We start from the raw sequence: 21,156 nt of genomic DNA on the forward strand, positions 1-21,156 counted from the left end.
GTGTAGCATGAGGCACACACAATACAAGTGCAAAGTGATGGATGGATAGCACGCTGATATAATTTGCGTGTAAGCTGGACTTACCTTTGCATGCTGCAATAATTCGGTTTTTAACTTTTTTGGGTAACGGTTAATTTTGCTTGTTTTTTTCACACATCATTTTTTTTTCAGTAAATTCGGATACTACATAAAATACTCTCTCTTGCACACCTTAGTAATACCCATCGTTAGATTTTCTTTTCATCCCCATGTTTTCCGTTGAAACATCAATTGCATCCTTGTTGGAAGGATAAAGATGACAGAGGGCCTTTTATTTTTATTTTTTTCGTGTTTGCACCTTTTTTATTATAATTAAAATCAAATATAATTGAATTTAAAATTTAATTCAATTAATTTATATAATTATTTCAAAAAATAATATTTAAATTTTAAATTTAAATATTTACAATTTATAATTTTAATTTTAATTTTAAACTATAATTATTTATAAAAGAAAAAAATATAATGAATTGACATGATTTGAGATTAAAAAAATCAACTTAACTAAGAATTGATGGCAACAAAAATTATTTTTGCCTAAAATCAAAGAAAAGAACAAACCGGATGAGTATCTCACCAAACATGTAAATCTCATAAAAAAAAAAAAAAAAGTTATAAGTGAATGTTGGATAAATATATAAGTACTAAGTGAGATGCGTACTTCGTGTTGATTGAGGAAAGAAATTTAACAAACGAAAGTGTTATTGATGCAAGAGAAAACCCAAAATAATGAGTCATTTTTCTGTCTTCTCCACTTGATTCCATGTTAACTACTCCCACCTACTCTCTCGTGAAAGGTACGAGACGACTAGTTAGGTGACTGAGATTTGTACAAAAAAACACATATAATTACCCTATTTATTGCATGAAATAATTGTCCCTCTGTAGTCCCAAACAACACTCTTATCCACTTGTAGCTTTCAGTAGGGATACGGCATTAATGGTCATCCAATACAATACCATATTATAATCAACTCAATTTTAAAGTTTAACTTAAAAAAGAAAACTACTCAGACATTATCCAACAAGAGAAACAAATACCCACATAATTAATCACCTACATAATTCTAGTTTTCCTTTTTTTTTTTTTTTTTTTTTTTGGTTCATAAGGAGATCGAAGAGACAAGAATTTAGGGTAGAAACAAGATTTGTCATGTAAAGTCCAAACCGAAGATTTGCCATAAGCCGAAAATCAATGTTGAGTCGTTCACTTTATCGAACGCTTTTATTGTTTTTTAGGGTTTTTTCAGTGAAACTAAACTAAAGCAGGCCACGATACACGGACCGGCTGTCCCCATTGAGGCGCGGACACCGATGGGCGCGAACGTTGGAGTCTTTCGTCACCTTTCTCAATCGCACACGTGTTGTTTTTCTACGGGGTTTGCATTTATGGGACCCGCCTTTTCTTTTTGGGGGGCGCCGCCAACATCCACGTGGTTGATCCAAGGGCTGAGATTTGAGTGAAGATGATGACATCTGGAAGCACGTGCCCATGATAGTGCCGTGAGTTTGGCTTATAAGCCAAAAAATGTATGTTCTCCTCTCCAATCACGTTATAAAGATTTGGGATCATTTTAATTGGACCGCTCATGTTTTTGCCATAGCCTTCTTTTGACAAATTTCTCCTTTATTGTTTCATTTGTCTTGATAAAAATATAATTCATGTTAATAATAAAATTATATAACATTTACAAGCTAAAAAAAAACTCATTAAAAAGGCTTAGAACAAGTGTAAACTCCATATAGAAAGTGAAGGGAGGGCAAGTTTGTACGCGGTTTTGGAATATTATTGGGAGAGGTTGGTTTGCTTTCGATACACGCTCTAAAGATCTCGTGTTCTTTATTCTATGGGTATTATCTGTATATTTATATGCATGCTAGTGGGAAGCTGTTTCTCTCTTTGATTAATATTTTGACTAGTGTTTCCTTCTCGGATACGTTTGGGAGCTCAAAAAAGAAACAAAATATATACACTATTTTTACTTTTTTTTTTTTAATTATTAAAAGTTGTTTTGTTTTGTTCTGCCAAGTCGCCATCTTCCATTACCAGCCTACTTTTTGGACTCGAAGCCCAAAATTTGACTACAGTCACGAGTCTCCGCTACGTATTCAGACGCATCCCATTTTTATATAATACATATTCTTGCAGTTTTTGGTCAAATCCTTGAATATTGATGCTTCGTTTTTGGTTTGTTTTTTTGCTGAGTTTAATTTAATGTTCTTTATATATACATCTTGCCTGCATGTCCAAATAAAAGAATGCGACACGATGAGAGGAGTCAAGCAATGATACAAATTTTGTGATTCATCATCAATGGAAGTTTGCATGGTCGATATATATAAAAAAAATACATGATACATATATATATATATATTCAATAATTTTAATATTTTTAATTCAAATAAACCCGAATTATATGATATTTTGAGAATAATGCTTTGTTAATATTTGAGGCAACTAACTTGATAGAGCATAGAATTAAAGATCCTCGTGTCATCAGTTTAAATTTGATTTTTAACATATGGTTAATTGGTATAAATGTCTATTAATATGTTCCACATAAATATAGAAAAATTGTGATGGTTCATCTAGTTATGTGCTAAAGCTAAAAAGTTAACAGTGGTTAATAAAATGGTTGTTTCCCATTGACAGTTCTAAATTTTATTCTGCCTATTATCTCAATATTTGGAGTTAAGATTTCAAGAAATGAATTTATTAAAAAAAAAATCAAGAAATGAATGGAGAATCTCTTTACCTAAAACGTAGGCAACTTGTAATGGATTTATATTCAAATAATAATATTATTATATAAGCTGTCCATTATTGACGGGTCATAAGCTAAATATTCCTATAGATATATGTTTGTTGGATGATTAAATTTTTTTTTTTATACATTAACAGATTTCTTAACACACCTAACAAAATAACTTTAATTAAAAAAAAGTCACCAACTTAAAACAAAGCCGTGAACGTATCCTTTTCCATGACTAGATTTAGATTTTAATAAATCAACAATGAAAACATAATTAGTTAAGGATAATATATAATTAATTCCCTCACTTTTCTTTCACTCAGAGAGTAGACTTTCTAGAAGATTGACGTAATTGAGGCAGCGGAAGGGAGCTTCCACTGGTATATCTGACTCGTGAATGAGATATAACTTTTTAGTTTCATCTTTTTGTGAGTCATCAATCTTGAACCCATTAGAGGATTTATTCAGATCAAAAGTAGAGATGAAAGGTGCACATGGCATGGCCAAAGTAAAGACATTAGGGTTTTAGCGTGTTCAACGAGGTTATATGTGTGTGTGTATATATATAAATATAACTTGGGAAATTAAGAGAAGAGAGAGTCAAAGGGAAAGGGACAAATCTCCAAAATTTAACGTTTGTTGCTGAAATCTTGTTGATGATACTGGAATCCTATGGAGAATAACATCATGCTCATCTTCTACTGTCTCCTTGTCACCCTCTGTTGTGTCTATACCAGAGATAAGACTGCCCTATCGGAGGATGTCTCAATTTGACTATCACATATAACAAAAAAAAAAAGCGCTGAATAGATAAGAAACATTGAATCCAGTGTAGGAAAATTTCTGATATTCCTCAAGAAAATTTTGATTAGTGAGAGAATAACATATTTATTTATAGTAAGAAAGTTTGAACGTGACACAGCCAGTTATTCTATTACCACGAGAAAATAGACTAATACATTTTAGTTTTTGACAAGGAAAATAAAAACAAATTTGCCGACAGTAAACATTGGGTTAGTGGTTTGATACTACTGCTACCTCTCCATTTTCAGCGTTCTCAAACGAACGATTGATGTGTACGAAATCTGAAAATTACAAAACTTGGTCAAAGGAAGGACATTGGTCCATACTCCATAGGCTGGTCCCATTTTAATCCCGATTGCATTTGCAGCTAATTACCTTCTTTCTACTTGGTTGGTGCCGACACATTTTGCATGATTGCATCTCAATTGGAAAATTTGGCTTAGATTGCTAACCGGATTGTCGGTCTGAATTGAGTCTTTCCACATTCATTTTTGTTTCTGAACTAAAATCGTGTTCGATTTCTTCATCATCACCATCATGGAGTTTGCCAGCTATTCTCTCACTCAATTTCAACTGAGGTATTATGCCAAGTTTTAATTTTTTGAATCCATTGCCTTATTTTTTCAAGTTCTTAAATCGATGAGAAACCATTTCACAACTTTGAGAGACTTTTTGTCCAAATTATCACACGCTATTTTTTAAGGCAACGGTTAACATTTTAAATTAGTTTAACTTGATATTGCGTATAAAAGCTAAATAATGCAATGCCCCACTTTGATGCGTTGATTTGTCATTGGAAGTGTTCCAAATCTTGAAACAATGCTGATATCAGTAATATCATAAGGGAATGATCCTGTCCTGTCTATGCCTTTGTCGCTATGATTCTGCTTTGCCCGGCCATATAGATCTTTTCTGGAGCAAGTAGGTCTCCCTGACCCACTCGTTCTTTTTCATTTACATTTTCTTTCGGTGCTTCGACTCAAACATCAGGTAACAGTTAAATTTGCCTAGTGCATAGAAGAATATGAACTAGCTTTTAATAAAGTTGGAACATAAACCAAGAAATAAGCTTTATTTGAGTCCTGGTAAATTGTTGGAACCTACATAGAGCGTCCTCAATTCACAAAAAAAAACCTACCAAAATTCAGTTCCCAAAGGTTACAAATAACTTGCCTCATGCTTATGTGCACTTGGATAACCGAAAGTCACAGACTGGATAGGCTGCACCTGCTTAACGCCTTCTCAAATCCTACCCGGTACCTGGTCCAAGTAATACGAAGGTGGCCAGCTTAAGAATTGGTTGGATATTTCTACCGATTATTCGGAAACAGGCATTAAAATAACAGGGCTGAAATAGATTTTATTTTTCAGTACATCTGAACTAGATTTACACACCGTTAGTCCATAGCTCCATCAGTCTTTCTGCATTGCATTGAAACACCCTTTTGGGTTGGAAACAGTGTACCTAGCCAGTCTTACTGCTTATTGATAAGAGAAAATTGGAAAGTGAGTCCCCTCTAGTATTCAAGAGACCAGACGAAGGATTATAAAGAATGCGAACTCTAGTTGCTAGTATGGCATAATTGGCATGTAAATAAACTAGGTGTTTTTAGGTTATACAGCCCTTGTAGATTTTGACAAAAGTGAGAACTTTAAAATCTACCATATTATATCACCTATTCTATTCAAAATCTTCCTAATCAGGCAAAATATATACTTTAACTTGAACTATCTCCAAGCGGACAGGGTCAATTTTCAGAACGACACCAAGATTAATACCAATAAGTAAAACAGACTTTATGAATAAGGAGAAGAGAGAACCTGGGTGGCTAAGGCCATGAGCCCAGGATGTCTGAGAGCACCTCACGGCTCAAACACCCTAGATTATGGAAGCCGTTTTTGCTGAAACCACAGATTCGAAACAGCCATGGAACATAAATAACTCCCCTGTTTCATATGTTAACTTCAGGTATCAATAATAGAGAATCACGAGGTGTTCAATGTCAGCAATAAATCAGCCACAACAGGATATGTTTAACCTTTCTGCTTTCTTCATCAAATTAAGGCATGAAGAAAGTATTGCTGGAAGCAAACTGAGGCAACTAAATAGCAAACATCATCTGTTATGGAATTCTAACTAAATGTTCATATTTAAGCTATTTATACCAAGTCTATGAATGGTCAGAGAAGAAATTTTCTTAATGTCGCTTGCAGCACCATTAATTTCTAGCTTTTAGTTACTACCACATTTGTAATTGCACTAAGCCTGGACAAGAATCTGCATTTAATGAAATATTGACAGAGCTTGCATTAAATTTTGCCCTAAATGGCTAATAGGTGTTACATCATGTATGATATTAAAAAGAAAAAACCACTAATACCATTAAAGGGTGAAAATCACCCAAAATAGAAAAAACAGAGTTGTTAGTGCACATTAATGAATATTCCTTATGAGAAAAAAAAATTAAAATAAAATAAGTATTTTCCTTTACGATGTAGGATTCAAAACACTATAGATACAAAAAATAAACACTACAGATACGAAAAAAAAAAAAAAAAGTATGTAGCTCAGGCAAAATGACTTTTCAAGCCAAGGAAAAAAGGGTAAAGTGACATATTTCAATCAGGTTGCACATTCTCATTACATTAAATTTGAGTTATATATTGGTATTAGAATTCTATTCAAACATCAAAACAATCAACTCAAAATAAAAACTTAACATGTCAATGCAGATAAATGGTGGGAACACAGGGCTAAGAATGTTGAAGAGGCACGAGATGGACTTCAAAGAGTTCAAGAACTTTGATATTATCAAAGATCCACCAAAGGATCACTACTTTATCAATTTACAGCACATTGCGGTTAGTAGCCATCTGGAGAGAAGGATAAACAAAGAACGGAGAACACTGACTAAAGCCTCCCAGATTCTATTTTGTTAGGGATTTCGAGACAAGAGTTGTCCTTATGAAGCAGTAATTGTAGGTCCTGGTGACACCCCTTATAAATATGGCCCCTTCTACTTTGATATGCACTTTCCAAGCATTAATCCAGATGTTCCTCCTAGAGTTGTTTAATGTTTAATATCTTAGAAACAACTGGCACATGAACCCTAACATTTACATAAGTGGTAAGAGTGGCCTCAGCATCTTAAACACTTGGAAAAGAGAGGTGGGATCCAAACCGATCAACCATACTACAAGTACCAGTTTCCATTCAGGGTTTAATTTTAAATCCCCAACCATACTTCAATGAAGCTAGTTGGCTCCATTCCTATATATTTCCTCCAATCACAATCACAATCCCAAAGGTACAACCAACAAATTTTCATCCGAAACCACTTGAACATGATTCAGATAGTATAAAAGACACCCTAAAATTTTGAAGATTTCGTGACATGGTACGCCCAACTGCAGGCCAACAAGATTTTGAGGAATTACATAACTAAGATGAATTAAGGCAATTATCAGAACCAATTCTTCCTTCGACTTGTCCCAAGCTTTCAAAGAAAAGGGAATTCAGTGCCGGGATTATAAGAGGATGGAAATAAAATATCAGTTTTCCAACAAAGTTCATGTACCTAATTTGCGGTGAATTTGTATGGTGTTCAGCTGGTACTACTTCTAGGAAAGTCTAACCCTTTTTTCAATTACCTCTTTTTAACCCTTTTCCTTTTAATAATAGTTTGATTAAAGTTTTTTTCCTAACATAACAAATCAAAATGATGGAATAATTCCTCAAAACAAGCTCACTATTTCAGTAATTACTCAAATTTAATCTAAAATTGACATCATTACCTTGAAATTTTAGAGCGTTACTGCTTCTTTGACACAGCAGGCGGGCTTCACAACAGCAGCTAATATATATTTTTTTCTTTTTGTTCTCCAAAAATTGGCAATTCATTTGGGACAAAAAAAATGGACAGACAACGACTTGGAGGAACGATAAGGAAAGGATGAAAAGGAAGAGAGATGAAAAGACAGATTACGAGTTTGTGCGTGAATCTAACATGAAACAAATCCACCCTTCCACTCTAGATTTTTTGTGGCTCACGGTTTTATTAGATTCACGCAAAAACCTGAAATATGCCTCTTCTTTTTCTTTTTTTTTTCTTTTTTCAAAATTTTCCTTTGGTCGCCCAAAACTGAGAGGGACAGGGAGAGGGGAAGAGGTTTATGCTTTATACTACTGTCGAAAATTGAAACTGTTTTGGGATAGGGTTTCATTGCTCTGAAAGGTTGGTGGTTGGATGAACCCTAATTTAAGTGGCTCAGATGTGACGGCGATATATGATGAATGATGGATCATCGGATCATTAAGTTTTGTTGAGGACAGGCGGTAAGGTAAGAACTAGGAAAAAGTACTGCACCGGCCTCCGCTAAAATTGGTATTACGAGGAATGATTTTTATTTTGGGTTAAATATAAAAATAGTTTTTGTATTATATATTTTATTCATTTAATATCTAAAAAAAATCAAAATTTTATTTTAGTATTTAAATTTTTATCTGTTAAATATTGTGGTATTTTAAATTAACATTATAATTAAATTATTTATGTGATTTGAATATCCAATAAATTATTACATGTGATACGAATATTTTATTTTATATATTTTTATGTCATTTTAAAAAAAATTTTATTTTAAAAATAATTTTTATTTTTATTTTAAAATTTTTTTTACTGATATAACTATAATTAAATATTTATAATATATAATATAATTTTATTAAATATTTATATCACATTAATCATTTTTCTAAAGTTACATAAAGTATAAAATATTTAACGAAATAAAAATTAAAATATCAAAATAAAAATTTTATTTTTTAAATATCGAATTGATAAAAGATTAACAATATAAGAGCTCTTTTATATATTAATCATTTTATTTTCTTATATATTTCAATTTTTTTTACTTTTAAAAGTAAAAAATAACTTAAAAAAGTAATAATCAAATGAAATTCGTTTTAAGGGGAAAAAAGATTTAAGATGCAATGGAATTGATGGACAAAATTTTTTATAAGATGGATTTTAGATTCTACAATTTTGCGTATAAATAATATTTAATATTTGTAGGTTATTGAATTAATATTAACTGACTAGATTTGGAACTCGCGCTTCGCGCAGAAATAAAATAAAATAATATACTTATAATTTAATTATAAAAGTAAAATAAAATTATGTATTAATAATTTAAATATTGACCCAAATATAATTTATTTGAGAAACCAAATTTTCGAAATACATATAATGTCTTCATCCGATACACCAGTAACACAAAACAGTCTAATAATGCTAACCAACATTAAGAATTGATGCTTCAGAGTTATCTATTAACCACTCTTGGAAGTTTGCTCATTGGCAAAACACTAATATCAATATAATGCCAGTTGCAGGCAAATGATAACTGAAAAATCAGAACCCACATACGAAAACCCCTCATAAAAGGGTCAAGCATGTAGCTCAATGTAATAAATAACCAACAAAGTGAGCAACCAGCAAAGAAATCACAGCAGAGTGGTAGGCAGATTGCGGGTTGTTACTAACCCCATAGATGAATCCAAAATACCATGCTGTAGATAGACAGCCTTCCGTGCATCACGTTTGCAATATCATACCATATGTATCAAGAACAATAGCATTCAAAAGTGATAATCTGAAAAGAAAACAAACTATTATACCTTGGTATTCTTTCTAAGAGCAGAACATATCCATCTGCAGTGATAACATGAATAGCTTCATATTGGTACCTAAACAGGAAGATGAGGTAATAAACCAACAGATGATATGTAAAATTCCCGGGAAAAAAAAAACAGAAAAAAAAAGGAAAAAGAATTGAAAATAACACTGCACTTACCCTAGCTCTGTTATGACATCCTGACATGTTCGCACATCAGTGTTAAGAGCGTGGTGAAGAGTAAGATTCCTTTCAGTAAGAGCTGGATTATTATCTCCAAGAATAGCTGTGAGAACTGAAGCATTCAAGACATCATGATCAAATATCCTTAACACCAGCACTGGGAGATGAGAACCATTTTACAAAGATTCTGAAAATTGCTGATGGGAAGAGCACACAATGCAGGGCCTTGTGAAACATATCAAATATAGCTTCTATGAAAATCTCAATTGCTAGATGAGGATCCTGATTGACATAGCATCATGGTGAGTAAGTAAAAGCTATGAGAAAATAATCGCAAAATATGAGGCAATGCAAAACAGAATAATGGGGCAATGAAAACAGAAAACTTCAAGAGGCAGTAAGATGTTATTCCGTTAGAAACCTCAATGACTCCACGCCTCTTGTCAGTGGTACAGTAAACAACATGGTCCTTGGAGAATGAAAATTCATAGGACAGGGGCTTCCTGGATCTAAAGAAGTCTTTGATCCCCGAATATTAACAAACGGAAAAGAAGAAACAGTATCCCCAGCAGAAACCTAGCAGGTAACAAAATCCATGAACATATTTATGCCATCCAGTCTGTCCAATGCCAATCATGATTGATGCGAGTGATTGTTATGGAGGTTTTTGACACATGAGATGATGGCGATGCAGGGTATATTCCATCAAGATCGTCTTCTCTGGAAGAATAGTCTATACTTGAAGTATCAGAATCCACAAAAAGCTCATGGATGAAACGGTTGAATGAGGAAACACCACTATGGTCAACAAGAAAAGTCAAAACGTCAACCACTAATTGGTATTACAATTACTTAATACGATAAAGAAGCTATTATAGAGTTAAAACTGCTCATCATAAATTCAACAATTCATCTTCTTCTGTGTTTTTTTTTTCTTTTTTCTTGCCACAGATGGGATTGAGTAAAGAGAAAGAGCAATTCCAGATTTTAGACCATAGAACAAAATTACTTTTGGCTTCTTTTTGCAGGTAGTAGTATCAAGGAAATAAAGTTTCTCAAAGACAAAAAAAGCTTGAATGAAAACTGTTTAGTGGCTACTAAAGAAAGAAAGCATGGCAAAAGTCCCCTCCTATCTGTAGTCCTCTTTGTTTTTCAAGATGGCAACTTCAAGCAAGAGAGAAGTAAGGAATCTAATAAATTTCTGATGACACCACTTCCTATTTAAACCATTGTGCTTCTGCAGTTATGCAACAAATCTGTTTTCATAACTACCAAATCAAAGGTGCTCATAAGCAAAAACATTTAATAATCATATTTTTAAAAGGATGATTACAAATTGATATCCAAAAACAATTCTATTTCGCATTTAATAAGTCAATTAAGAGAGGCTCTAAGGAAGTACATTGAACCTATAATGTAAGAACACATTAGTGTCAGCAAGCATCACTAAACTTCTCCAGCAATGCATCTTGTCAAGAAAAATCAACAGAGCTCTGTTTTATCTTTTCATTTAATCTTTTAGTAATCAGAACCAAACGAAACTAATAAAAAAATGCTAATTAGTACTTAGTCTATTACAACTTGCTCAATTACCAGGGTTTTGGGAGGGCGGTTAGACTTGAACTTAGCACAAATAATACCACTGTTTCCATGGGGCCTTCCTACTTTACCCCAAGTGCAACAATAATGAGACCCATTCTTCTTCACTTTCCCTCTGTAAATATATGCCATTCACTTCCCATAGTACCATCCTACTTTCCTCCTTTGGGTTCACTCCTTCGATCTGAATCAAGGATACTGGTTCGACTTCGACCTTTTACAAAACCAAACCAAACCAAAAATCCATTCTTAAGCACCAATCCAAACACTTCCTTACCAGCTCAACAAATCAAAAGAAAAAATTTGTTACCTCTTGTAGCCCAGAATGGTTCCACGAACGCAAAGCCTATTAAACAGAAAAAAAAAAAAAAAAAAAACATAATTTATGATTCTAAACAACTTGATCAAGTGCTAATCAAAACATGCAACATCGAGATGCACCCTGGTGCCACACTCTAATTGGATGCAATACCTTCTATTTCAAGAACAACAATAGTGTTTAATAATACCCTGCTCATTCTAAAAAGGCAATAGCATAAGTTGTATGGCAGGAAAAAGACAGAGCTGACCTTGCGCAACTTATCCAGAGCACCACTGGTATCAGAGGTCTTATTTCCTTGCTCATCCATAGTGACAGTAACAAGCTTAGCTAGGGTAACACCAGAAGCAAATGGATGGCATGGATTACTACAAATTACAGTCCATTAATAGTAAAACAAAATGGTCAGCAAAGGATGACAAAGACAAATATGTAACTAATCAAGAGATTAGAAGATAAATCTTAGTTTACAAAGTTCAATAAATCCACAAAACCAAAAACAGAAACAGAAAACAACAAAAATGGCACATGACCGCCACATGAAGCAATCCAACATCACATAAACGGCGAGCTATATTTTTGCGGTGTCGAAAGGAGCCAAACTCAAATTCAGGCAAAATCGATTCCTCCTTGAACTCATCCTCCTCATACTCTCCCACGATGTTGCCATTATCATCCTTGAGGAACTTACGAATTCGAAGAACAAATCCGACTTGGGAAAGTCGACCCTGCTTCACGATGTCACCATTGTCGCCTAGCGTCCCTTGGAATGACGATTCTCCTCTTGCCATGATCAAAACTCTCCTTAAAAAAAAAAGGGCTATGCAATAATCGGGAACGTGAATCAAAGGGAGGAAGATCAAGCACCCCACAACTTTGGGTTTACTTGAATGAAACCTTAAGGGTAGGGTACGTACTTTTATATATACCTTTGCATAATCCTATTCCAAATCGTAAATGTATTTGTTTCCTTGCAAAAGAAGAAAACGCCAGTTGCTTTGAAGGAAATACTGGAACCGACTTACCCAAGTAATTTACTAAAACGTCTTTCCTAGTCTTGGATGAATATCTAAGTAAAAAAAAATTTCATCAATCCTTTGTTTTTGCTCTAATTAATATTATGTGGCATCTTAAGTCTCCCATATTTTTTAAAGATATAATTAAAATATAAATGCAAGTTTGGCTATACATGAAATAATAAATCCATGGGCTTAGATGCAATATAGGGCATCTTAGAGACATTTTTCGTTCTTTTTTTTTTTTTAAATATATAGATTCATTATATGTGTATATATATATATGTAAGAAATCTCTTTTCTAAAATGAAAGATAATAAAATTAGGGATAAATTACTTGTATATACAAAGCCTACTTTAGAATTTTGAAAAAAATAGAAAAGAATTTTAAAAAGTTGGCACTAGGATATTGACCCAATATGCAAAATTATTTAAAAGTTATGAGATAGCTTCAAGGGCCTTATGCAATTTATTTATATTTTAAAATAACATAGCATATTACAATTAAGAGCCATGGAAAATATATATTAAGTTCAATAACATTTGATTTTATATAAGTTGTGATGAGTGATCAAGCATAAGTTGCTGTTATGAAGCTAAATATTTGACTGTTTTCATTTTTGAAAATTTTAATTAATTAATTTCTTCAATCGTGATCAAAGATAAATAAAATCAGAAAGACTAAGTTTGTGAGAATTCCTAAGACATTTTAAAAAGATTTTTAAAAATCTCGCGTAATCATGTTTTTCGGAGGGTTTATTTATAGGTGTGTAAAGCCTACTTCTTAATTTTCTTGTTGGCAATCAATCATATGAAAATAGGACTAAGATTTAGGTAATTTTTTTAAAGTGAAATTATTGAAATTTCATATTAAAAATAATTTAATAAAAAATATTAACAAAAATTCAAATAAAAAATTGATATATAAAAAATTAACAATATCATTTATAATTCAATTTAATAAGTGAGTCGAAAAAAAATTTTGAATGGCTGATCAAATTTGTGAAATAACAAATTAAATGATTTTTAGCATGGAACAAAAATTATTTCCAAAATTGTGAAAGAGATCAGTAGCAAACTTAAATTAATTCAGCAACTATGATAATAAGTTGAAATTTGAAAACCCAGCAATAATGAACCATCCAAAAAAAAACTAGCAACAATATTTGGTTTATACAATGATGATGAGAAACAAAAGCCACGCAAATTATCGGCCAAATTATTGATTTGCACAAGTCGGCATCGGAAAGCGGCACAATGGACACAAGTGACTGGTATTCAGCCACTTCACGATGCAATTTCCATGAAAGAGATGAGCACAGGGCATGCTTGTGAGATCCATTGCCTGCAGTGAGAGTTCCTCCAGGCAAATCACACATATTTCGCGAGAAACACAAGGGATATCTCCAAGCTTGACCTTTCGTAGTGCCTGGATGGATTCCTTCGTTGCAGGTACTGGTTTCAGAGCTGTTGCTGCCATTGCTTCCTCCACTGCCATATCCTCTGCCTCTGCTGCATCTTCCCAACGTTCCCATTTGTAAACACATAACATTATCGGTACTACGCAGACTTTGGAATTCTCTTCTTTATTCAGAATCAAAGTTATTTCGGAGAAAGTTCCAATCAGCACCTGTTCAATATCAAGACTGTGAATTCCAGCTTGATTTAAACAGCCAGCTATGTAAACAAATAGGTCGACAGAGGAAAACAGTTCGGAACGGATCCAAAATCCGTCATCCTGGAATTCTACAACTCTCTCCCTCACGCGACCATTATTATCTTTAAGCAGTCTATGGATTTGAATACTAAATCTGACTTGTTGAAAGGCTTGAACCTCCTGATCTGGTTCGTAATAAACACCCTCATCCTGTTGCCAGACATTGTATAACTCCAGCATGGTCAAAGCTCTCGTGACTTCGTAAGAAAGAAAAAAGAACAACAAGAAATAAACCGAAGGTGATGATCAAACGTTGAGGAAGAACTTAAGGCAAACTTGAACTTAAATAAGGATTGTATATATATATAGAGTTGTTATCCCGATTCCTAAATGGAATAGGAAATAGGACCGTCATTGTCTATTGAGAAAATTATAAACCAAAAAAAAAATAAAAACCCCAATGTTGAGATGGAACTGTGGGCTTAAACCCAAAACTTTAAGGAGATGATATCCAGACTATTGATGAATCACGAATCCATATATCCTTTGCAGAAAAGCTTGTTCAGATCGAAGAAGTTCAAAAACACAACGAAGCTTAATGGGCTAAAATAGCTAGCCCAGTTATTGTTTTGTGGTTCACATTGCCCAATTACAAATAGAGTATATTCTGAAAATTGTTAACCTAATATATTCTCCCAAGAAAATTTTAAAACTTTTTCAGACACGAATTTTAAACGTTATTCTTATTTTATCACGTTATCTATATATTGATTAAATTTTGTCTACAGAAGCATTTTCTCTTTTATTCAATAATAATAATAATAATAATAATACACGGGCTTATTTTTTTCTCTTGCCCTTTGGGTTGCTTCGAGACCAGGGTTTAGGCTCCCCCGATCAGCATCTTAAATTATATATCCCATCAAAGTTTAATTCCCAAAAAATATGGTCATGAGGAATGCATAAAATGTGCATCCATTGAAAGCATAACATGATGGCATCATAAAATATAATCCATAAAAGGATAGAATTTTGAGCAGTCATACAGTTGGAAGAAAAATTGAATAGCGGTTAGTTGTTATTGTTAGTTGAATTACAGTTGGTGATCTAATACGACTTCACTTTCGTGAATCTTTGGATGTACTTCTTTTATTCTGTCTTGTGGAAGCTGAAGTTATTAACATTGAACCGACCAAAAAGAAGTGGATAATTCTATTGAAATTTGCCAAAGGGCGTCTTCGTGAACAACTGACTCGTGCTTTAGCATGACCCAAATTATTTTTTCTTTTCAGTACTTTTTTTGTTGGATTTTTCTACCCTTTATCTGGAATGACTAGATAATCTAGATATTTGACAAATCCCATGTTTTCCTTTCCAAGGAGATTGAAGGTTTAGAAGCCGACAGACGCTAGTTTTAGATTGAAGGTTTGGTTTACAAGTTTTGGATTTTGTACAGCGGCTTGGGCCACAGTGCTACACAGGTGTTGATGAAATGGAGGTTCATATCTTTTGCCTGACGAAACCGTTGTTAACATTTACCACTGATTCACTGAATCACCTTCCTGCTGATACTTTTGAAAATGAAAAGTGATAAAACCTTAGCACATTGGTCACTCTGATAGTTCTTGCAATTTGGAATGTTTCTTACATTTTTCTTCCAGCAGTTTCTGTTTATGTCTCCATCTGACAGTTTAGAGCCACGGGTTGGAACTGGAAGTTTTACACTTGGCAAAATTTAGAGCTAATTTGTGTTTGATTGATGATTTGGAAATAGGAAACAGAGAGCAACCATTTGTTCATGATACCTTTGGGTCTTTTTCCTGAGTCCCGTTTTGTTTTTGATTTTGTCTTGATGATTCAGGGACCCAGAGTCAGTAATCCGTGTTCTCTTTTTCTTTATTTCTTAAACTAGAATTATTTTTGAGGATCAACTTGATTTAATAATTTTTGGTGCACTTCAAATCTCCTCCTTGATGCTTTTGAAATTAATTCAAACTAGCACTAACACCATATATATGTATATTATTTCAATCTGGATGTCTCCTCCACCAGCTTGCTTTAGCTAGGGCTCTGCCATCAATTTGCCTTTTGTTTCAATACATGAACAGTTCATATTTCAGCTTTCAGATCCAGGCTGCCTAGATTTTTACTGTAAATTTGAACTACTTAACTGCAGAGTCTAAGAGTAACTGAAATTCAGATTATGTCAAAAGGGTCAAAAAGTTTGCCACAAAGCATCCTAACCGAACGGCCTAAAAGAGCATAGGCAGCTACTTTTGTCTTTCTCCTTGTCTGCCTAAGCATAAATGTAAACGAAACAGCTAATTTTTGTGGTAGTTTCTGTCAAAAAGATGTTAGAAACATGTTGGTGGGAGATTCTAGCGTGTTCCTTGTATATGAATTTAGATGTCTCATCATTATTTTGAATATAATTATTTCTTTGCTTTACCTCCTAAAGCAGTATTGGATCTGATTTCATCCTTTAATACACTGTGTTCCTTTACTAGCTTTATTTATTTAGCTATTTTTAAAGTAAGTTTTATCAGTTAAAAATTGGTCTAAATTTTAATTCCTAAGAAATTTCTCTCTTCTCCGTTGTGTCTCTCCTTCACATTAAGACTCTTCTATGTTCTTTTCATTCTTATAGATTTTTCAGATGTGTATTCAGTCATAATCGCATATATAGCGTAGACAGATAATTAAAATACAATAAATTTAACATTACTTTCAATGCGATGAACATACATCCTTCCTGAGTTCAAACCTAAACAATAACCCAAAAGTACTTAATTGCCAAACCCTTAAAAGTTCATATCCGTAGATTAAAAGACAAAAACCACATCAGAAATTCCACCAGCTTCTTCAATCCAAGGAAGATTCAGCGTCAGTTTGCCATCGGCTGACCACTCAGAAGCCACCTCAGCACCATTCAAATAACAGACCTTGGGTGGAACATTGGAATAGGCTAGGAAGTTCCCACCACCTTTAACTTTGATCCTGGCAGCAGGGCCTTCCCCAACCTCGTTGTAATCCAATTCTTGAATTGTTCCTCCAGAATTAAACATGTTGGTTAGACCAATAGGAGCGAATTTGGCAACGCGATCAATCTTTTTAATGGGCACAAAGCTTACAATCTCAAATGAAGATGGTTGGATAGTGACTTGAATTGGATCAGATTTCGGTGTCAGAAAGAGCAATTTTTCGGCCTGGTCAAGGTAGACCACATACGCTTCAGCATCACCCATTTCAGCAGCTTCTATGCATTGATCCCATTCAATATCATTGACATGCACAGAACCCGAGATAGGTTTGTAGCACTGTGGATAGCCAATGATCCTCAGCACCTTACTGTCCCATCCGGCTCCTTGGCAGTTGAAAGCTCCAATAACGCCTCCATACTGCATAAAGAGAGAATTTTGTTATCATATCCAAGTAAATCCAAGTACAAAGAAAAACTTTAACAAAAAGAGAGAGGTACCTTATTGAAATTCCATAGCTTGAGGATGGACTTGCTGTCAAACAAAGGGTTTACGAAAAGGCAGTCTCTAGTTGGAAGGGCATGGCGCTGGCACTTTGGGATGGTGCCATCAGGGTAGACAAGCTTCTTAATAAGATCAAAATCGTGACAGCCGAGGGAGTCACTCAGGTAGACTGGTCCACCGCAAATTGCCCGGGATCCAGCATGATATTTGGCACAAACATGGTCAGATTGGAACATATCCCAATCAGGTTGTATGATCTGACCCATCCACAAACTGTTATAAGCACAGTGGATCATGTGAACACCTTGCAACCAGAAAACTCCGTTCGGATCCCCATTTGGATCCTGGAACCAGAAATCATCACCTGTTAGAAAAACAATTGAAATCAGTTAATTAATTAATTTACTACACTATAAATGGTTGATGTTACACAAGGTGATTAGGATGAAAAAGAAAATCTGTTTTGACTTTCTTACCAACTCTACCCACGGCTGTCTGCTTTGTCCCAAGGAAGAAAAAATCGTTACATTGTTGCATGCTAGAGATAATTCCGGTCCCTTTGAAGTTCTTTGACAACGATTTTGACAACCCATTGTAATAAACCTTGGCAAGCTCCACCCTACCTCCGTATTCTTCAGATACATATTCAAGAGTCTGGATTGAAACATTCATATAAAATTATTACTATGCTTTATCAAACAAATAATAAATTATTAGTACTTTAATTTTTAAATTACTTACGTGAATGACATCCACTTTTACTCCGGTAATACCAGATTTGGCAAGTTGAGAATGCATGGAGTCGTAGAAATCATCAGCTTGACTTGGGTGAACAAGTCCAATCCCAGCTTCAACAATTTTATCCACAGCCAAATCTGGCATCGTCCCCTTAAGCCCCGAAGAGACGTTGCAAGGGACCACCTTGCAATTGAGATGAGTTGCTCCTGGCCTAACACCACCCCAGGCACCACAAAGAGCATGCCACACCCAAATGTCATCTAAACCTTTGAATCTGGTTCTCAGATCCCTTGTAAAAGCCTTCATGCCATAGTTATCGGCCTTGCAGCCACAGCTTCCACAGCTGCCGTTCGAAAGGCTGTATTTTTCTCCTTCAAACATATTATCCGATTCTTGTTTCAGCTTCTTAATCTTGGATTCAAACTCGGAAACATCAGTGGCACCAGAATGGACGTCCTTGTCACGAGCGTTGATGGCATGTTCGACTTCAATGGCCTTTGCGATCAGCATCTTGGGCTTCTGTGGATTGAATGAAGGAGCATTAGGACCCAAGAAGGAACCTTCCTTATATTTTCTGAACTTCTCGCCCTCTTCAAATCTGTATAGCCTGGCAGTCATCTGTTCCCCACCAAGAACAATGTTTTTCGTATCCTCGTTGGGGTTATCACTATCACGATTGATGCTTTGCCAGCCATCATCGATGATGATAAACCTTGGTGGGACACCGCCCTCAGCAAACTCTTTCACACCCTGCCATACACCAGCAGGTTCTACAGTTAAGTAAAATGCATCCCAAGTGCACCAACCAAATTTGTCAATGATAGAAGGAAGGTTTTTCTCTTCCAAGAGCTTAAAGGTATTAAGATGAACCCTAATAGCACTAAACGCTTCTTTCATCAAGTTGAAGGGGTTTTCAGAAACATGGACATAGGCAATTGAATTGAAAGAAGAGGCCTTGACTAAAGTAGAACCACTCTCAGCAAAGATCATGACGTGGCCATCATTGCCAGGACAAAGAGCAGACCTGAAACTCCCTTCAATAATGGGTATAATTATGACATAGGACCTTATTTCAGGGACATCTAATACTACCCATTGGGTTTCCATTTGCAAATCAGACCCCGAAGTTCCCACCCACTGTGTAGACCACCATGTTTTGAACCTAAAGATACTCAAAAAGTTTCTGCCAGTGAATCTACCCAAAGAGTTTGTCATACTATCAGAAGCCTCATTCTTACTGAATCCTAGGAACCCACCTTTGTGAGACAGAGCCTGGACACGCTGAAGCAGGGGAACTGGAACATCAGACTCTGAGGAGTTACAGACAGAAGAAAACGGTGTGAAAGTGACATTGCTAGGAACATCATGGAGTAAAGGAAAACCTTTGACATTGAGCTTTCCATTTGACAAATCAAAGAACTTCTCTAAACTACTGGAGCGGAGGAGATTGAAAGTAGAATTAGCGAGATTGTTTGGAGGTGCCATGACAAAGTCAAAAGAAAGAAAAACAGTGAAACGAATAAGGCACAAGCTAAAGAGAAAACAAGAAACAGGAACGAAAAGTTGAAAACGAAGTACTGAAAACTTTCACAGGCTTGATGAAACTTGAGTTTTAGTTGTCAATGTGTGGATAACAACCGACAGTGTTTATATTGGGCACCAAGGACCACCTTTTTGGAATGTGATGATCCCCGGAGATTTTAAAACTAAACCAAAGCCTCAAAATCTGTTATCTGTGATTATGATATCTTCTTTAACTCAGCTCCAGAAAGCGGGAACTGCAAATTTGCAGTTAATGATAACGAAAACGAATAAGGAACCGAGAGATTTACAAGAAAATAAATGCAGTGGAATTGAATGTTCAAAATAATTGATACACTTTACAAAAATAGATGGTGTAGGAAAAGATTACAAAGAATAACAGTTATGGTAGTTGGAGAACAATAAAGCTGATGAACTAAAACAAGAATGTTGTAAAGAGAGCTTGACGAGATGTTTGCTTGCACACGGAAGGTTAATGGCGGTGTGCTTGTTCAGCTATGCACGTATATATTGAGAAATAAAGGAAATGGATGCGTAATAAAATTGAATTAAAAATAGAATCAAGTTATCTTGATAAAAAAAAATGTTGGGCGGTTGGTTTGGTGATGGTTAGTTTCTGGTTTCTGCTAGCTCTTTGGTCACTTTGGCCTTTATGCTTTATTTTTTTTTTCGGTGAAATCCTTTATATGAAAAACAAAGTAACTAATTGCTTCCCTATCACCATGATGGAAGTTATGACTAAAAGCTAGATCCACAAACACATAGAAACTAATTAAGGAGACAATATCAATATCTAATAAAATAAAAAAATAATGCAAAAGGGTTAAAATTTGAAGGATAATGATCCATGTAGTGGATGCTAACATCGACTCTGTAGCCAAACGGAACTGGGAACTTCTCTCAACACTTGAATTTGAAGTATTTTATTAAGTTGGACGATACGCTGCCTGCCTCTGCCTGAGATGCAGAAATGAAATTAGTAGATGGGAAACTTGGTATATCAGCTGATTCAGCTACAAATCATAAAATTTAATACTACATTTTTTTTTTCTTGAACCCCCATGGGCCATAGTGCCATTAAAAAATTTTTCAACTTAATTTTCTTGAAGAATTTGGTACTTCAACGTTTTATGGTAGGCCAGACGAGTTAGACAAGGAACTTTGTCGAGGGATTTGCGGTGCTGAGTTAGTTTACATACACTTGAGGGTCAAAGCTCCAAATCCAAGCCTTATTCTTAATTAGCAAATTGTAATTAATGGTTAACAAAGTAAACAAACACTAAAAAGTTAATAATTAAATTTGATACCTATAATAGAGTATTACTCAATTTAGATATATAGCAGCCAA

At 34.6% G+C, this 21,156-nt stretch overlaps 3 protein-coding genes and 1 long non-coding RNA gene across 8 annotated transcripts; all 4 read right to left on the reverse strand.

The window, feature by feature from the left end:
* Positions 1 to 4,649: 4,649 nt before the first annotated feature.
* On the reverse strand, positions 4,650 to 7,995 carry LOC111304988 (uncharacterized). The gene is made up of 4 exons (XR_016331612.1): positions 7,392 to 7,995; positions 5,418 to 5,543; positions 4,992 to 5,074; positions 4,650 to 4,856 (listed from the first exon to the last, which is right to left on the reverse strand). It is a non-coding gene; the product is annotated as an uncharacterized LOC111304988 (long non-coding RNA).
* An 802-nt stretch (positions 7,996 to 8,797) lies between these two features.
* LOC111306028 (large ribosomal subunit protein eL33w-like) lies at positions 8,798 to 12,346 on the reverse strand. Of its 4 annotated transcripts, XM_089750829.1 has the most exons (6): positions 11,624 to 12,346; positions 11,365 to 11,400; positions 11,049 to 11,268; positions 9,877 to 10,253; positions 9,453 to 9,737; positions 8,798 to 9,251 (listed from the first exon to the last, which is right to left on the reverse strand). In XM_089750829.1, exons 1-3 carry the CDS (start codon positions 11,681 to 11,683, stop codon positions 11,122 to 11,124), a joined length of 243 nt encoding a protein of 80 aa, XP_089606955.1. In that variant the 5' UTR covers positions 11,684 to 12,346; the 3' UTR covers positions 8,798 to 9,251; positions 9,453 to 9,737; positions 9,877 to 10,253; positions 11,049 to 11,121. The 4 variants fall into 4 exon arrangements, with proteins under 4 accessions (XP_089606955.1, XP_089606953.1, XP_089606954.1 ...); XM_089750827.1 differs by lacking the exon at positions 9,877 to 10,253 and having other exon boundaries at positions 11,624 to 11,924; XM_089750828.1 differs by having other exon boundaries at positions 9,453 to 10,253; positions 11,624 to 11,924.
* A 1,091-nt stretch (positions 12,347 to 13,437) lies between these two features.
* Positions 13,438 to 14,392, reverse strand: LOC111306027 (uncharacterized). Its single transcript, XM_022903929.2, has one exon. It carries the CDS (start codon positions 14,284 to 14,286, stop codon positions 13,609 to 13,611), a length of 678 nt encoding a protein of 225 aa, XP_022759664.1. The 5' UTR covers positions 14,287 to 14,392; the 3' UTR covers positions 13,438 to 13,608.
* Positions 14,393 to 16,664: 2,272 nt separating this feature from the next.
* Positions 16,665 to 20,294, reverse strand: LOC111306029 (stachyose synthase-like). Of its 2 annotated transcripts, XM_089750585.1 has the most exons (5): positions 18,270 to 20,294; positions 18,005 to 18,182; positions 17,525 to 17,892; positions 17,178 to 17,444; positions 16,863 to 17,095 (listed from the first exon to the last, which is right to left on the reverse strand). In XM_089750585.1, the coding sequence occupies exons 1-5, from the start codon at positions 19,749 to 19,751 to the stop codon at positions 17,012 to 17,014; spliced, it is 2,379 nt and encodes a 792-aa protein (XP_089606711.1). In that variant the 5' UTR covers positions 19,752 to 20,294; the 3' UTR covers positions 16,863 to 17,011. The 2 variants fall into 2 exon arrangements, with proteins under 2 accessions (XP_022759666.2, XP_089606711.1); XM_022903931.2 differs by having other exon boundaries at positions 16,665 to 17,444; positions 18,270 to 20,290.
* Between the last annotated feature and the right edge of the window lie 862 nt (positions 20,295 to 21,156).

The sequence above is a fragment of the Durio zibethinus genome, chromosome 21 (assembly GCF_047325235.1).
Source record: "Durio zibethinus cultivar Kanyao isolate XHJ-2024 chromosome 21, ASM4732523v1, whole genome shotgun sequence".
NCBI lineage: Eukaryota > Viridiplantae > Streptophyta > Magnoliopsida > Malvales > Malvaceae > Durio > Durio zibethinus.

Coding starts and splice junctions, on each gene's coding strand:
- LOC111306028 (XM_089750827.1), bottom strand. CDS start 11,186: ATGGCATATATTTACAGAGGGAAAGTGAAGAAGAATGGGTCTCATTAT. Junction 9,738..11,048: donor ACCGCCCTCCCAAAACCCTG/GTAATTGAGCAA, acceptor TATGTCAATCAG/GATCCTCATCTAGCAATTGA.
- LOC111306027 (XM_022903929.2), bottom strand. CDS start 14,286: ATGCTGGAGTTATACAATGTCTGGCAACAGGATGAGGGTGTTTATTAC.
- LOC111306029 (XM_022903931.2), bottom strand. CDS start 19,751: ATGGCACCTCCAAACAATCTCGCTAATTCTACTTTCAATCTCCTCCGC. Junction 18,183..18,269: donor TAAAAGTGGATGTCATTCAC/GTAAGTAATTTA, acceptor GTTTCAATCCAG/ACTCTTGAATATGTATCTGA. Junction 17,445..17,524: donor AGCTATGGAATTTCAATAAG/GTACCTCTCTCT, acceptor CTCTTTATGCAG/TATGGAGGCGTTATTGGAGC.